This window comes from Scatophagus argus, chromosome 16 (assembly GCF_020382885.2).
Source record: "Scatophagus argus isolate fScaArg1 chromosome 16, fScaArg1.pri, whole genome shotgun sequence".
In the NCBI taxonomy this organism is placed as follows: Eukaryota; Metazoa; Chordata; class Actinopteri; family Scatophagidae; genus Scatophagus; species Scatophagus argus.
The window spans coordinates 20,174,448-20,192,073 of NC_058508.1; the positions used below are offsets into that span (position 1 = coordinate 20,174,448).

The 17,626-nt window shown below is 43.3% G+C and overlaps 1 protein-coding gene across 6 annotated transcripts in view; it reads right to left on the minus strand.

The window, feature by feature from the left end:
• Positions 1-17,626, minus strand: part of mybpc2a (myosin binding protein Ca) — a 41,747-nt gene that overhangs the window by 13,016 nt on the left and 11,105 nt on the right. Inside the window, exons 2-16 of one of the 6 annotated variants that reach the window (XM_046415442.1) lie at positions 17,229-17,264; positions 17,001-17,021; positions 15,041-15,058; positions 14,558-14,578; positions 12,343-12,357; positions 11,620-11,703; positions 11,335-11,483; positions 10,631-10,748; positions 10,347-10,395; positions 7,297-7,353; positions 7,029-7,198; positions 6,673-6,805; positions 4,422-4,546; positions 1,376-1,481; positions 325-494 (exon numbers count right to left, since the gene is read on the minus strand). In XM_046415442.1, the coding sequence (XP_046271398.1) occupies positions 325-494; positions 1,376-1,481; positions 4,422-4,546; positions 6,673-6,805; positions 7,029-7,198; positions 7,297-7,353; positions 10,347-10,395; positions 10,631-10,748; positions 11,335-11,483; positions 11,620-11,703; positions 12,343-12,357; positions 14,558-14,578; positions 15,041-15,058; positions 17,001-17,021; positions 17,229-17,264 (1,272 nt within the window). The remainder of the gene's footprint in view (positions 1-324; positions 495-1,375; positions 1,482-4,421; positions 4,547-6,672; positions 6,806-7,028; positions 7,199-7,296; positions 7,354-10,346; positions 10,396-10,630; positions 10,749-11,334; positions 11,484-11,619; positions 11,704-12,342; positions 12,358-14,557; positions 14,579-15,040; positions 15,059-17,000; positions 17,022-17,228; positions 17,265-17,626) is intronic. The other 5 variants (XM_046415443.1, XM_046415444.1, XM_046415445.1 and 2 more) reach the window with 5 other exon arrangements.

The following is a 17,626-nucleotide window of genomic DNA, read 5'->3' on the forward strand; positions in this document are numbered from 1 at the left end:
AAGAGGGCTGCTGCTTGGTGGCGTTTTCTCATTTTAGTGGACTCCAAATTGCATGTAAACTTTTTGCTAAATGTAAGACGCATTTCAAGTGTTTTTGTGGGGGTCAAAAAAATATCATGAGAGCTTTGGGATGTTTGATTTTTGTTTCTCACATAGTTTAAGATGATTTTTGTTGTTGTTGTTGTTGCGTTTTCAGGTTGTTTTCAGTGTTGTGACTTGTTTTGTGTGCTTTCCCGTCTGCTTTAGATGAGCCTGGTTACTGCTGTGATGCTTTTTGCGTTTTTTGGGAAGAAATGGCAACGACGTTAACAGAAGAAAGGATACCTTCAACCTCCAGTTCTGCCTTCGACTCTCCGCCGTTGGTGAAGACGTGATACATTCCAATATCCTCCTTAGTAGCTTCATTTATGATCAGAATGTGTCTCTTCCCGTCTTTTTTAAACCTGTACTTTGAACCTGCCGTTTCTTTGTTCAGCTCAACTCCGTCCTTCATCCTGAACAGAAAAACACACACACACGCTTCATTGGCTCTTCAGCACACGGAGAAGGAGAGGAGGCGATGACTGACGTGTCTGCAATGTTCTACATGGCTGAAGCCTTCAGGGATCACAAGACTTTGGCACATTTTTAAAACGGAGCAGAAGGTGAAGATTTCCTCAGATATCCTGAGGTTTAGGAGCTGCGTTTACAGCAGCTGTCGAACTGCTTCAGAGGGAATGTGACAAGGAAAAGATGAAAATTGGAAAATAATGTTATGTGGGAAAAACAACTATGTTGTCAGCTGTAATTTTGTTTTTTAAAAAAATTTGTGCTCCTCAGAACAAATTTGCATTCAAAACTAAACCTGGCAACGTCTCAAAGGTTTTGCATGTTGTGACCTTTAACAACGCAGAGCAAAACCCGAGCGATTGACTGCCCAGTGATATTAACATAGTAGCTTTTGCTTCTTAAATGTATTTTTTCGTATGTTAAAGTTCACACATGTAGAAACTAAATTCTAATGTTCTTGTCACAAACGTCCTTGTTGAGAATAAACTCTCTGACATCATTCTGTTAAAGTGTTGGGTGGGAGAAAACTCCTGGCACTTTCATGGCAATATAGTTATGCAATTTAATATTTGGCATTTACTGCATGAGTTTTGCTGTTATTACCTGAACTGAAAAATATTTCCTGGCAATGGTGAGTAATCTGCTGTGAGTTTTGCCAACATTTCCCATCAGGCTTTTTGATTGTTGTTTTGTGAGCTGTTTTGTTGGCAACTTTTGTCTCAACAGACCACATTTGCTCCTTCATACAGTGAGCTGTGTTTGAAGCGTTAGCAATACCTCACAGATGTTTAAATGACTAATGCATTATTGTTGCATGCTGGCCCACCATCTGACGCTGGCTCCTTCCTCGGACACTTCCACCTCGAACTCCACCCTCTCGCCCACCACGGTGTGGACGTCATCCAGCAGCTTGGTGATGGTGACTGGAGGCTCTGAAGATGAAATCAAAGCTTTGAGTCAAACTTTAAAACAGTCGAGTGGTACTGAGTCATTAACAAACTGTACTACTGCGTCACCAGAGTGATACTGACCGGGAACATGAGTGGAGGATTAAAGAAGATGTTGTTGATGGTGTTGGACAAACAGAGCTGTAGGGTATCAGTTCTCCAGTACAGTGAGTAAGACTCTTTTATTTTTCTCACAGGGCATGCGGTTGTTTGCGCCCGCCTATACAGTCCAAATCAAACACAATTAAATGGAAAACGACCGTACTGCACTGAGTGGACAGCATCATCATTTATTGTCTTTCAGTTGGATTGTATCATGACATTATTATGTTATGGCTGCTGGAAATTCTTTCTAGTTGACAACTCCAAGCCGTCTGTAGTCATATGCCAATAAAATTAGATAAAATAAAGTTGGATATTTGTAGATAAACATTTGTTTTGTATGGAATGCATTTCTGTGAAAACTAATTCCTGAACACCAGTGAGAACTTCGGTTTTCAGCAGTTTTATTAATTCATCAGAAGAATGTTTGTTTTAATTCTGTAATGCTGATTGCAGCCACATCGTCCAGGACCTGCAGCTTCTGTCAAAACAACACTTTCGAAAACAAAGCAGGTATTTTTGTACTCTTTCCTCCTCGGTGGGTATGTGGTGGGTGGCGTGTATTTTCGTTTTCTTAATAAGAAACTGTGTGCACCCTTTTTCAGATTTGGAGAACAGCACAGTATTACTCCTGAAGTCCTTAGCGACGGCACCAAAGACACCCGTCTCGAAGAGGTGGAAGCTGCTTCAAGTCTCCTGAGGTGGTGGGAGTCACATTGTGTAACCACAGCACATGGTGTGATGCCTGATGCTCTGCTAGCCTCAGCTGTTTGTCATCATCACCGTCCAGTCCCCCTCCGGACGTCTCAGAGGCCAGAAACTCCACCACAGGAAGAGGTACAATTTGACTGTCTCGGACAAACGGGATGAATTCAGGCCAACTTTTATCTGTGTTCACTGAGGTTTAAAACAATTGCTAGGCAGGATTAAGGCATGTCAATTAAACACTGGACATTTTTGTTTCTTTTCCCCTGGAGCCAAAGCATCAGCGCTCCATGTGGCCTCAGTCTGTGACTCAACGTTTGACTTAACGTCAGATGTCTCACGCTCGTTGTGGTGGTTAAGCACGCCACCATATTCAATCCGAGTGCATGCGTCAGTGTAAAACAATGAAAAAAAACTCAACTGGATTCAATCATAGGTGAACACATATCCTACACATTAATGAAAAAATTATCTTGGAAGGTGGAGCCCTAACTGGAAGTATATGCAAAATTGAAATTTTAGCCTGTTTTAATTCAATTGAAATTGCATAAAACATTATGACCAAGATATTTAAGTATGTCAGACCTCATGTTTTCCTGTTAAAACACTGATAATTACCAATCGCCTCCTTTCACCGAGCTTTTTGAGTGTACGGTAGATTTTGACCCATGTCATACCACGACAAGCTTTTGCCTGAGTACTTTATGTCTTTCATTCTGCCAGGTTTCACCAGCTGTCATCCTCTGAACTCCCTCACTCAAGATGAATCAACAACAAAAGGAACTGAGGTAGGGGTTTGCAAGCAAGAATTATATTTTTATGGATCCAAAATGCTCCTCCACACACACGCAGTAGCTGCATGGCAGCTGTGTCTGTGCTGAAGAGCTTACCCTCTTGTATGGCCTCTGAAAATGTAAAAGCAGGATGGGCAGCCGTGAGCACAGCAAGCAAAGCATGGGATTAATATAGAAGCCGTAGACCCAATTACATCTGTTAAAACCTCTCATACTCACACACACACACAAAAGGACACCAAAGAGACCATCGAGATATGAGTACCAGAGAGTTAAGCTGATAAATTTATACACAATATAGACAAAAATGTTCAGACACACCTCTCTATGGGGCTGTTTCTCAGGGTTTGGACTCGGTCCCTGACTTCCAGTGAAGGGAAATCTTAATGCTTCAGCATACCAAGACATTTTGGACAATGCTATGCTTCCAGCTTTGTGGCAACAGTTTGTTGAAGGCCCTTTTCTATTCCAGCATGACTGTGCCCCAGTGCACAAAGCAAAGCTCCATAAAGACATGGTTGGATGAGTTTGGTGTGGAAGAACTTGACTGGCCCACACAGAGCCCTGACCTCAACCCCATCCAACACCTTTGGGATGAACTGGAACGGAGATTGTGAGCCAGGCCTTTTGGTCCAACATCAGTGTGTGACCTCACAAATGCTCTACTGCATGAATGGGCACAAATTCCCACAGAAACACTCCAACATGTTGTGGAAAGCCTTCACAGAAGAGTGGAAGCTGTTAGAGCTGCAAAGCTGTCTGTGTGTTTACAATGAGACGTCATTAAAGTCAGAGTGGCACGTCCCAATACTTTTGTCTATATAGTGTATATAGTATATACAATGCTTGTCTATTAAAAATGTTCCTCTCTGAAAACTTAACAGCACAGGAAACACTGACTACTTCTTTGGGAAAATTGTAAAATTTAAATCTACTGAATATTACCACAAAATATTAAATATTTCACTTCAGCAATAATCAAAGTGGCCTTCAAAAACACAAGCATATCAGTCAAGCTCTCATGAATATGACAGCACACACGTACAGCACGACAACACCGATACATGACAATAAACAGAACATAAAACTTTCACGCGCCACGTACCCATTAAAAATGAGTGAGCAGACAACAGAGAGCGGCGTGCTACTGTGTGGCATAAAAGCATTGAAATAAACAGATGACAAACAGAGACACAGGAAGCGAACAGAGCTGTCAAGCCTCTCGACGCTCAAATGACAGCATTTGCTAAACCAAGCAGAAGAAAAAAAGAAAACCCTCTCCCTCCTGAAAGAAGGATTCCTCCAAAGACAGTGACTCATATACCTTTGACAAAAACCTCCGTGAAGCACTTCTCCTCCCCAACCACGCACTCGTACGCTGCGTCATCAGACAGGTTGCACTTGTTGATAGTGAGTGTCCGCTTGTTGCCCACGCTCTCAAACACATACCTGGACGCACAGGGGCGATGAAGAGGGGAAGATAATAAGAGGAGAATAAAGAACAGACAATGGAGAGAGACAGAGACAGAGAGACAGCGAGAGAGAGAGAATATTGAATAAATGCTTTCAGCAAACGCAGCCACAATCAGATGCAGAGAGCCTGAAGACAACGAATGACTCAGTCACAGGCCGAGACAAAGAATCCACACATTCTCATGCAGACCTTCAAAGCTCCCACACACACAGAAATTCAGGTTTCCTGTACAAACGCGGTGACAAAAATCAAAGGACTACAGTAATGCCACAGCGTCACCTCACGCAGCGAAGGCAGAGATGAGCAACATTCCCATGGTTACAAGCTCCAAGTGCTCGCATCATCAGGCAGCTCAAGGTGGCCACTGTCACTAATAGTAAGTCTAATTCTGAATTAGTGGTGACCTGCTGCAGGACTGAGCGACAGTTGAGGCAGGGTAGTTTGTGTGCATAGTCTTTGTGGTCAAAGTGGTATTCAGTTAGAACGTAGTGTCTGTAAATGAATGACGTTAGCTGTTGGGTCTTTGTATGCTTTGCAGACACGTTAGTCATCTTTCTACGAAACAGCTTCTCTCTAGTTTCCACCTGTTTCTCATTGCGTTCCTGTCGAATCCGACATCTGGTAGGTTCACTTCTTTCTGACTCCACACCTCCAGATTTTGTTCATTTTCTTTTTTCAAACTTGGAGTCTTAAGCTGACTCAGGTCACATCAGTAGTGGCAATTTATGAAATTTCAGCCGCTCCACATGGAGCCACAAAAGGCTTTTTACAGCCTTGGTCACAGATGTACGTTCCAAGAACTGCATCTCATTTAGATGGCACACTGGACGAATCTGCGTTTCTTGTTCTTGACTCACAAGCTTTCCAGGTTCAACATTGAGTCATAAAATACCAACATTCAATTTGGCACAATAAGATCTTCACTTCCTACCTAATTTATGTACAACATAATTCTCTGCTCATATTTTGTCATCACACATATAAAATATCACACATATATTTATCATCATATTTTATCATACGTCATACATATAAACACTTTCGTTTTAGCTTTGGCTGGCTTATATCGAAGACCTCGAAGATGTCAAACTGTCTCTTTTCACCTCCTCCTCCTCCTCCTTCTCTTCCTTTTAGAACTGGAGAACCCTAATCCCAGTGGCTCTAACTCTGTAACATAAAACATTTAGTTTGTTAGATCTCAACGGTCACAGTGCACAGCCTGGAAGAACCTCCTGGGAGGCTGAGCTCGGGGCAGAAAAAAGTCCCCTCTCACATAGTAACTGTCTTAATCAAAACAGGAAGAGGACTGCCTTACTTTCAATGAACAGCATGCAGCTACTCAAAATGGCAGATGGTGGAACCATTGAAAAAAATACCACCCACAACAGCTGTACCCTCTTCAATAAAACACCAAAAAAAAGCCTTTGAAGGAGGAGGGGAAAAAGAGCAAAGAGGAGAGCGACTCAGTCACTGGAGAGATCTCAGTAAGAGCTAACATTATATCCACTGTTATACCAAAGTCAGAGTTTGTGAGTCAAGATCTTTGAATAAACTCCCTGTCGAGTTGCTGCCCAAACACCCGTCTGACCCAATGAGGAGCAGCGCTGGGCTGTCAATCATGACGTTTCGTCCCCTTTTTTTTGCATCAAATAACTAATTAAATCCAAAGCAATCAGAAAAGTGAACACCTGAACATGCATCAGCGTGATGACAAAAACCTGAAATGACAGAAACCATCTTTGGGAAAAATTAGTAAACGAGTTTTTGGTTTGGCCCATATCCCATCTGCTAACATGGAGGGGGAGGGGTTTTATGAGCTGTACTGCAGCCAGCCACCAGGGGGCCATCCTTTACTTTTGGGGAGAAGGCAGACATCTTTACAGCTGATATCTCCAAAAGTCTGCAACTCACATCAAAACTATCCAGATGGATAAACAGCACTGCAGGTAAAAGGCATAATATGTAGTTTTGATTTTGGAGTGAACTGTGCTTTTAAATTACCAATAATTGTCAGAATTAGCATACTATTATACTCCCTCAACATCAGGGTTAAGTACAATTTCACACTCACACAGACCGACCTAAATGGTCGTTTGCTTACTTGGCTGAAGGTTTGATCTCCTGTCCGTTTTTGAGCCACTTGACGGGAACATTGGGGTCAGCCACTTCCACCGTGAGCTGGATCTTCTTGCCCTTGTCCACTGAGTAAGCTGGATCCAGCTTTCTTAGGAAGGCTGACAAGAAGGTATCCCATTAGTAACCACTGCTTTAATAGCCAAATAATCCATAAAGCGTCAACCAGTAGCAAGCGTATGCTAACAGACAGTCCACCTGTTGTCCCAGTAACGTAAATTCACCCCAGAGGCCTCTAAATGCTGCAGGTATTTACAGCCTGCTGCATCACAGAGCTCTCGTTTCCTGCCTGCCTCCTCTCCTGTCTCTTCCCTCGCTCCTCACCGTCACTCTTTTTGGGCTCCACCTTCTTCATCTTCTTCAGCCTCTTCAGCATGCCCCTCAGGTCTGTGATGCCGTACTCGAAGGCAATCCGCTCATAGTCGCAGGGCTTGGCCGCCTTCAGGATCTCCCACACGTCCACTTCTTCTTTGACCTCCTCTTGTTTCTTCTCCCTGAGTGCATGCGAGTGTAAATGAGATGTCACCAAACCAAATCTATAGGACAATCGAGTGTCCTTTGTCATATGTGTATGTGATGTTGGTGATCTTGCCTTTTCTTGAGGAGGGCACTGAAGTCTAGATCTCCAGCATCCTCACCTGCATCTCCACTGGGATTAAAGGAAAATAAGATTCAGGGATTATCTTGGTGTGTGCTATTTACAACACTGGTGAATGGAATTTGTGACAAAACAGCATTAGGAAATATACATTCAATAATACATCCCCTTTAATGCCACATTACACAGACCTATAAATACACACAGAAATTACAGGACAATTATAAATCCCACAAAGACACTATGAGCAAATACATCAGCACACATCAGAGTTCTAATGAATCATTGCCTGTGGTTAAAGCTTACCCTTTTTTCATCCTGTGTTCAGATAGATGAGAAAATAGGATGAGCGAGAACACAGAGCAGAGCGTTTCATGTGGACTACAAGCTACTATCATACCCTATAATTCAAGTGACAGACAGAGAACACAATACACAAGCACATGGAAGCAACATAAAAAATAAGCTTTAAGCAAAAAAAAAAAAAAAAGAAAAAGGCATGCAAACACTGTACACATGACAGGAAGCACAAGTGACCAAATGCAGTCCGAGTTGTGAAGGACGGCCAAGCTGTTATGAGGAAGTCTGAGACAGTGAATGGTAGTGCAAGGCCAAGCTTCAACAAAAAGAAAAAAAAAGGGCAGTTTCGTGCGACGGGAACATGTTGAGAACATCACAGAACGAGAAGATATGGCTGTGTGTCACCGCGTGAAGCCTTTATTACCCCTCACATGCACATTTGCTAGGGATGAGAAAAATTCACGTGGTCTCGAGTCATCAGTCACCCTCTTGTGCTCAACAAGGTGACAAGTGCTGTGTGTGGCACGCGCCAATAAATGCTTGCTGTTTTCCACTGTGAACAGCTTTGGCAGCTCCATTGCAGCCTGGAGTGTGTTTTCCTGCCATGGCTGAGGCTCATTGAACCCCTCAGCGACTAAGATAAATGCCAATAAATTCAAAGCCATTCTGAGCGATCATGTTCATCCTATGGGTGAACGGTTCATCCAAGGATAACATCCATCCATGTTGTTCTTGTCATCCTGATGGGAGCAAATTCTCCCAGGGTGAAAATGTCCTCATTTTACTGGACATGATCAGAAAATGGCTGGGTGAGCATGAAAACGATGTGAGCCGTTCACTTCGGCCACAGAAACTGCGAGGTTTCAGCCTACGTGAGAACTTTTGAAAAGTTCTTGAATGCTGCATCAGATTACCACCAACACCAAACACCAAATGATGGAAGAAAGAAGTTGAAGGACATTTTTTTTCTGAATCTATGCTAAAGTTCCTTCATATTAAAAAAAAAAAAAAGATTTCCAAATGCTTTTGTGGTCCAGCAAATTGTACTGGAGTTCATATGAAAACGGGGAGAATGAGGAGACGACTGTTATGGGCTTTCTCTCTCATGGTGCGAGCTTGTGCATCGAGAGCGGACGCGAGACGCTCATCTCGCACGTTAGTCTGTGTGATTAGAGACATTTCATGAGAAACAAACACGCTGGAGCTGCCACAGAAGGAACTGTGGCTACGTGGAGGTGCAGTCATCCACAGCGGCACAAAAACCAAAATGCAAACCTCGTTTTCTGTCAGTGACACAAACTGAAGCACAATGACAAATTCAATGCAAACTTCAGTCTACTAAACTAATTAACTGGCCCATACGAGAAAATGTTTATACGAGAAAAAGTCACCATACGAGAAAAAGTTAGTCACGTTTAAATTAGACTGATTTGCAGTAGTTGCAGCAGCGACATGACATTTTCCTCATGTTGGCATTCACCTGAGTGTGTAGCGTCACCATGAAACACAGTACAATTACTTTGTTTGCTGACAAGCTTGTGCACTTTGTCCTGTGGCAGAACATGAGCGCATAAGCAAAAAAAACCAAAAAAAATCTGTTTTAAAAGCGCTCGTCCTCAGACAATGTGAGAAACACTCACATCGTGCAGTGGCAGCGTACAGTATGTATTCCACAGAATATTCCTTTGAAGCCTTTTCAGCTGACCAACCAGTCAGCAAAGTGACAACATGAAGAAGAAAGAAAAAATAGCCCGAGATGCCCGGGGCACACGATGGGGAGCTTGGCCTATTTTAGACGTGAAACACACATTACAGTCTGGAATAAAAAAAGATTCCAGAGAAACAGTGAGTGAACAAGAGCGAGTACATGAAAGAATGAAGTGTTACCGTAACACACGGTGGGAGAAACATGCAGACGAGTATCCTGCAGCAAACAGGATTCTCTGTGCTTACCTTCCGGAGGTTGAGCTGCATGACCTCCACATCACAAGGTGTTTAACACACTCATTCATTATCTCTCCAGCAACATATCTGAGTTTTAACCAACTTTTCACTTTTCATTTATCGCACCAGCCTCTCCTCCCCCTCGGCCTCTCTCTCCCTCATATCAGCATTCTGCAAATAAGCACACTGACATCCTGTCTAAACCCCAATACGATGCTGTCGTCTTGCCTGTTGTGTTTCTCATCTTACCTGTGCCCCCCTGCTCAGAGGGACGGAAATTATATTTTTAAACACAGATCACCAAATACGGAGACTCAGTGTGTGTCAGCGCGAAGGTGTCTGCTGGTTTACAAGCACTAATATACAGTATGCATGTGACTGAGAATGGCCGAAATAAAAAAGAAAGCCCTTTTAAAAACAGTCACAGGATACATATAAAAAAAACACCTCACCCAAAAAGCAGAGGCAGCAAAAGAACAGCAGGGAAATAGATCCATAAAGAAAAAGTCCCTTTAGAGGCAGAGACATGTGATGAAATACATAAGAAGCTAAACCATGAGGGACCCCAGGTGAAGCAAAACACCAAGGCGGCAGACGCATTGAGACGTGACAGAAAGAGAAAAATGGCTGACAGTCTGACTCGTACAAAGTCGGCTACAACTGAGGGATAGACAGACACACAGGCAGAGACGCTGGCTGAGACTGACAGATGCCCAGAGGCAGCGATCTACAGAGGAGCATATGGGAGACAGTGTGATGGGTGACATGTTGAGCAGACCCTCGCCGACACTGACACTCACGATCGCTTAAACGCCTCCAAGATGTTGTCCTGCTGCTCCTCTTGTACAGCTGAAAGCAGACAGAAGGAGGGAGACTGGTGAGAGCTCGGCTAGGTTAATTCATTACACAGCAGGCTCGAGCCGCCGAGGAATAATGGACTGATGACCTCACTAGGCCGCTAAATGATGGGACCTAATGTGTATCGCACTCACTGAGTTATTGGCTGACAAAGCCAGTTACATAGTAATGGTGGATACGCTGAATGGAAGATGACAATAATGTGATTGTCTGTCTCCAGACCTACCCTGCACGGTGACTTCGAATGTGCAGCTGTCGCACTTGTCTTTGGAGGTGACCTCGCAGCGGTAGCCACCTGCGTCTCCATCCACCACTTTGATGATGCTCATCTCATAAGTGTAGATCTGACAGAGAGAGAGTGGGAGTGGGAGGGTGTGTGTGTCAGGAACACACACAGTTAAATGAGCACCCGTGCACACACGCACCTACGTGCACAGACATGCAGTATCAGTATCTATCTGTTGCTGATGATAGCAATCTGTGTTGGTTTTCATGAGCGTGTCAGCGCAGTTTGATACACAACCAGTGCAAAAACAACACAACAGGTTACCACTGCTGGGTTTGTTTTGGTGTTTTCTCAAATACAAGTTGTGCTTCCATCAGATGCAAAACTTTCACAATAAGAGGATCTGTGTGACGCACAACCCGAATTCCCGCCTCAACAACCTAAAACAGGCCGTGGTAATTTGCTGCTCCTTTTTAACATTTAAGGTTTGACTTCATCAAAGTTGTTAGAATTTATCTGACAGGGACTGTGAATATCTGCAACACATTTCATGGCCTGCAGGCTTCATCCTCTGGGGACCATGAATGTCTCTACAGCGTTTCATTGCAATCCATCTTTTATATATTTCAGCCTTGGAGGCAAGCTGATTGCATGGCGACTGATCTCTGTAACGATGATGGGACAAAGGTCATGGACTTGCTTACCTTGGTGTTCCTGTCATAGGACTCCTTAAACTGCAGGTGCTTCCCAGCTTTGCTGCCCAGGTCCAGCCACTTCCCCTTCAGCCATTTCATGTTTGGCTTCCTCAACAGGTTCGAGGAGTCAACTTTTGCCACAAACGTGACATCTTTGCCTGCCAAGAACACGACACAGTAATCGATTAAAATGGATTAACTGTCTGTATTCCGATAGGAGTTTGGCAGTGAGCGGACCGCTCCTTTCAATTTAGATGTAGCTCAGAGTTTTATGGCTGATCATTGTTTCTTGACCTTTCGTTGCCGTGGCGCTCTCCGGCTTCAGCACGAACAGGCCGGTCAGCTCAGACATCTGAGGCTCCTCCCCTGGCACATGTTCTGTGATGGGTGTTGAATAGATTAATCACAGAGGACAAATTAAAGCGTGAAATCATGATCAGGGCAGCAGTCAGATAACGAGGCAAATTGCAGATGACAACAGGGGACAAGTCGACCAAGCAAATCACCAAATCAGCAGTGTTCCTAATCGTGGCGCTTTTACGGTGAACTGCCTATTTGCTGATCGAGTATAATTTGATGATAAGAACTCTAAAATCCCACCCTGAGCTGTTCCTTTGTTAAGGTTATATAGCACTAAAACTGAGCAACAGTCTTTCTGTGAGGCACAACCATTCAGCCGCTTTTTGCGTAATGCCTTTGCTGTTACACTGCGTAAACCGTGTGGGAACCTCTGACAAATGACAGGCGACCAACGAGCCCCTCTGGAACAGGCTGGCCCCAGGGAATAAAGAAACGCCTCAGATCACCTCTGAAGACATCACATTAGGGTTGACTCTCTGCAATCTTCTGCCAGAACGTAAGCTGAAGCTGTACGCTCTTATCTCTGCGATAAAAAACGAGCTGCTCTTTTATCCGTTCACTTGTTTCTTTTGCGAGTAAATTGATGTAACCTCTGTAAGGTGTTTGCTTGTCAGTTGATATGCTCTACAGAGACACCGACGTATTCGTTTCTCTTACCATCAGGAGGCAACTCTGCATCGGAGATGGGGGGAAAAGAAGGAGAGAGCGGGGGACACATCAGTCTGTACAGTATCTGTGCTGTGCTGTTAAACACAAGCGTTAATTGGCCCGACGATAATCTTGACTTCAGGTGAGGAACAGTCACACATTAAATCAGCGTGCTCTCACACTCCAGAAAAACAAGTCGTTCTCTCTCAGACTGGGAATAACAAATTCAGGGGTTTTTTTTCTATCTTTTCACAAAAACACACACCAGTTAATGAGTTATGTCGTCAACAATCAAGTTCAAAAATCACTTGATAATAAATAAGTCAGGACGCTGTTCCTCTCACGTCTTGAGTCAGACGTGCGGTACATTGTTACAAGAAAAGACGGTTTATGGACAAGCAGCAGGTAAAGACAAAGACACCACCAATCAAGTAGAGTGAGTAGGACCCCGGGTGGACATCCATTGGACGAGAGCTGAGAGAATGGATCTGGGGTCACGTGTCAAATGAGGTCAGGCGCCTCCATAAATTCAGAGAGCCACACCGCTGGCGCCTCTTCCTCCTCCTCCTCCTCCTCTCTCTGCTTTTATGGGCTCAGTTAATTTGATCTTTTAATCAAAAGTGCCCCTGAGGACAGATCCAAGTTCAGATGTTCAGGATGATTTAAAGGGTTTCGGTTAGAATGCTAAATGGGTAAAGCTGATCCTGGAATGGCACCCAGGGGGCACTTTTCAGTGTTTACACTACATTGGACACTTGCTGAGTTTGGGATGAGGGTTGCTCAGTAAAATTAAACTCCAGACACTGTCCTTGGCTCTGGACGTGGAAGTTTCAGATGTTGTACAATAGTCTATGGGGACAGATTAACTGAAACCCCGTCTACAGACCCTATTCATATTTTGAGATAATGAAGACAATTTGTAACAATCTGCAACATTATTCAGTAATGTTTTACTTTTAGGGCCCAGCATTTCCTCATGTTTTTCCAGTAATTTCCACAGCTTTCCTGAAAAGAAGGTGTAATGGTGAAGTGTCCCAGTACTTTTGTCCATATAGTGTATGTTTACAGTCAATAGCCTTCAATGGCCACAGGAAATCTGACAGACAAAATGAGCTGAAATCACGTGAAATTATTGGAGCCAAAGTCCACTTTTTTGAGGGGGGGAGTCTTGGGGACGTGAAAATGTTAGACATTAACACACAAGACTGCTGTTCATCTCCAGACAGCCAACACTGGTAGAGTCTGTTAGCTCAGCATTCAGTCGGACTTGAACATTGTTCGTATTATGGTTAAAATCACTGGATTTAACTACAGCAAAGTAGTAACATATCAGTCTATTCAGGCCATAAGATGTACTACGACACAAAGAATGTATGTTAGTGTAAATTTACAGTCATTACTTATTCAGTATTTTATCAATTTATTATCAGAGCAGCACCACATAGAACACAAAGTCCTTCAGTCTTCTGCTGTACACACAGTGTTTGAAGAAACAAGCACCTGTGTTACCACTGATGTTATTCAGCAGTACAGCAGTGGTTTATTGTAGCATATACATATCACACACACACACACACACACACACGCATACACACACACACGACGTATACCCGACATAAGTGCAGGCAGGATATACGACTTTTCATAAAGCGGACCTCATCAGTTGAGTTCAGAGTCAAGCTCACTTCACTTTGAATCACTCTCAAACGTCCTCTCGGATGCTTTGGTGGAAGCAATCTAACCACCACACTTTTAATCACTTTGAAAGCATGTTTTTATTGCAAGGCGCTGTCATAAACCTCTCTGTTGTCTGTTACGTCTGCACTTTATTTACTTATTTTACCGTCAACTCGTTTCATCTGACAGTTTATCTGATGAATTTGCTGTGACTTGAGTTGTGCCTTTTTTAAAAAACAAAAAACAAAAAAAACTTTCCTTTATCTATTCGCAGTGAGGCACTTTGTCACTTTTGTTTGATGCATAAATAAAGTTATCATTGTGATTACTGTTACACTCAGAGTCCAGAAATCATCACGGCTATTTCACTGTGGAAATATAAGCACTAATGATTTTATCTGCTGAGTGAAAAGCTTTGATCGTATCAGCACCGACGATGGCCATCACCAGAGCAGTCCCAGGCTTCAGTGTGTCACAGTCAGTAACTGAACTTCAGGCACACACACAGGAAGCACAAGCAGGCTGGGAAACCGTGTGTTTTCCTTACCATCCCTGGGCTCATTGTTGTCTGAGTGACAAGAAACAGTTTGCACATGGAAATTAGTGACAGTGAAGGTGTGTGTGTGTGTGTGTGTGTGCATATTCATTTTCCTGTATTGTGGGGACAACAATCTGTTTTCACAGTCACATTGTGAGGACCTGCCTTACTTACGGGGACAAAACGTTGCCTTAAGGTTAGGTTGAGTTTAGGGTTCAGATCAGGCGAGTAATGTTCATTGTTATGGTTAGCTTGTGGCTACGCTTCCAGGAAATGAATGCAAGTCTATGAAATGTGGGATGGAATGACATGACTGTGTGTGTGTGTGTGTGCGTGTGAAAAAGCTGTTCATCAAAGATCAGATTAAAGAGAGTGTATAAGCCTATTCACAAAGACAATATCTTCAGACAGGCTGGAACACACACACACACACACAGAGAGAGAGAAAGAGATGCTATCACACATTTCTAACAGAGAAACTTTGGCGCTTACCTACAGAAGGCTGGACATCTGTTAATGAAGGATAAGCACGGGTTAGGCAGACGGGTGGTAATGCAGATACAGCGTGATGTACTGTAAGCATCTCGTGTGTGTGCCGTACATAAACACACACACACACACACACAAGTAAGACGAATATAGCTTAGCGTATATTGAGGATAATCAGTGTGTTAGATTCAAGAGATTAGCCACTCACACACACACACACTCATACACACAGCGGCTGCAGCAGGTTCTGTCACTGAATGGGACACAATAAAAAAAACAATTTTTTCATCCCGTTGTGACTTGTGCGATGAATTACACACATGCTGGTTGGCAATTTAAAAGAAAATGTTTGGAGGTCAAGAAAGTCACAGTTTGTCTCAGAGACTTTGAAGAACCAATCACTGAGCTGCATCTGTCGTCTCATGGTAAACTTCCTGAACATGGCCGTGAACACACCTTGAGTGGATGTTCAATGGAATACGACTTACGATGTGAGGTTGAGACAGACGTTATGTTAGTCACAGTAAATTCTACTGGCATCTTACTGTGGGTTGGCCAAAACAGAGTCGCAGCATTAGTTCAGCACTACCTTATCATTACCCCTGCACACACACACACACACACACACACTCAGAAACGCGTGTACTGTACAGCTTTCTGGTTCATACCCTCTATTACAGTCGCTCCGTAATATGAATTGACATTTAATCCAACAAGGTGAAGTGAAACTGTAGACATTCACAAATAGACTCCCCACATAAATGTATTAAAATGTTTCTCTCATGGGGCTCATTACTTCTTACCACAGAGCAAACACACATGCTGTACGTTCTGTATGCTTGACAAATACAAGATTTGCAATATGGCAGCACAGTATATGATTCATCCTGATCTGTACATGCATACATACGTGCGGTACATGCAGCTCATCATGTTATCATGTAGCTACTCTGCTGTGGGCTACTACACCCACGCGCAATTATTTCACACATTTAGCTGAATGCATTACCCTCGACTGTACTGGACTTGAAAGGTCAGGATTTTCAGGCACACGGGGAATTGAAAAGACAGGAGCAATCTGCCAGCCTGAATCTGCTTTTTTTTCTCACACGAACGAAACAGAATCATCTCGGTGATTTATTGTGGCCGCGGTGAGAGAAACTCACAACCAAAGTCCTCAGAACCACAAAGCGCTTATGACATGGAAAAACCAGCCAGTGTTTCCATGTCGGCTCTGCCGTATCTCAAGCACTGCGCCGACCGTGGTGGTAACACTTTCCTTTGCGGGTCTGTAATTTCCTGGAAAGAACTCTGTAGTTTAGTTCAAATGAGACAGAACTTGCTAATTTTCAGAGATTAGACCTGAAAGGCTGCAAGGAGTCTGGATTGTCTCCATCTGATGAGTCTAAGGCCAATAATCACTCTCTCTCAGCTCTGTTTTTGGTCTCGCCCGGCTCCTGAGGGGAAATATCAGATATATATTGCCCTCAGATGGTGGGTAATGAGCAGAGATACCGGTGTGTTGTGTATCTGAAAATACTAGCTTCTGACTAGGAGCCACTGAGTAAGGTCAACATGACGAAGGCTAACGCTGCTAACAAGACACTTCATAAATGTAGCTGAAGGACAAATGTGAAAGATTAATTTACATGTTCTTTACACATTTGCAGATTTAAATAAACCCAAGCTAAAACAGGAAAGTCAAATACACACACACACACACACAAACACCTTTTATACATACTGTGTGACCCATAAATTAAACACCTTCTATTTTACACCTAATTTAATTAGCATCTCTGGTGTTTAAAATAAGATGCCCTCAGTTCTAAAAAAAGGATATTATGTATGTGTGTATATATACATGTATATAGTGTGTGTGTGTGTGTCATGCGTCTCCACACTCAGTCCCATCCCCACAGAAGTTTGCAGCTTCTGTGTTTGTTTCATCTGCAGGTCTTACCCTCCTCCTCTGCTGGCTTCTCTGAATGAGGGGAAAGACACACATTGTTTTGTGAATGAGGATGAGTAGTAGTAGGAGGAGGAGGAGGAGGAGGAGGAGGAGGTTTAATGATCTATGGACAGTTACATCTATGGCTGATTACTGCATGCCCAACTCAAAAATAAATTGAATTTCTGGAGCTCAGCTTGTGGGCTCAGATGCGTCGCGTCATGTCATGAAGACACTCACCAGCAGGGGCTGCTGCAGCCTTGTTGCCCTTGGCTTCTGCAATTAGACAACAATTATGTCAATTAATTTGTACATCCTCATTATGGGAGATGATACAACACCAGCAGCACAGTATTGGGATAGTCACAGCTGTCAGAGGTGAGAATCCCATCTGAATCCTCGGGAGACAGTAACTAATAATACAGTTTCTATACACCACTAGGGACGCTTTGCGATATACACACAAATGCACTGAGGGAACGCACAGTAAACACTCCTGTATAACACTCCTTTGTAAATATACAAAACTGCACTAAATATACACATTTAAATAAACAGTTTCATTTTAATAACATAAGCGCACATCCACAAGTACCCGCACAGGGAAACCACATTCAACCTTTCTTAATGCACCCCTT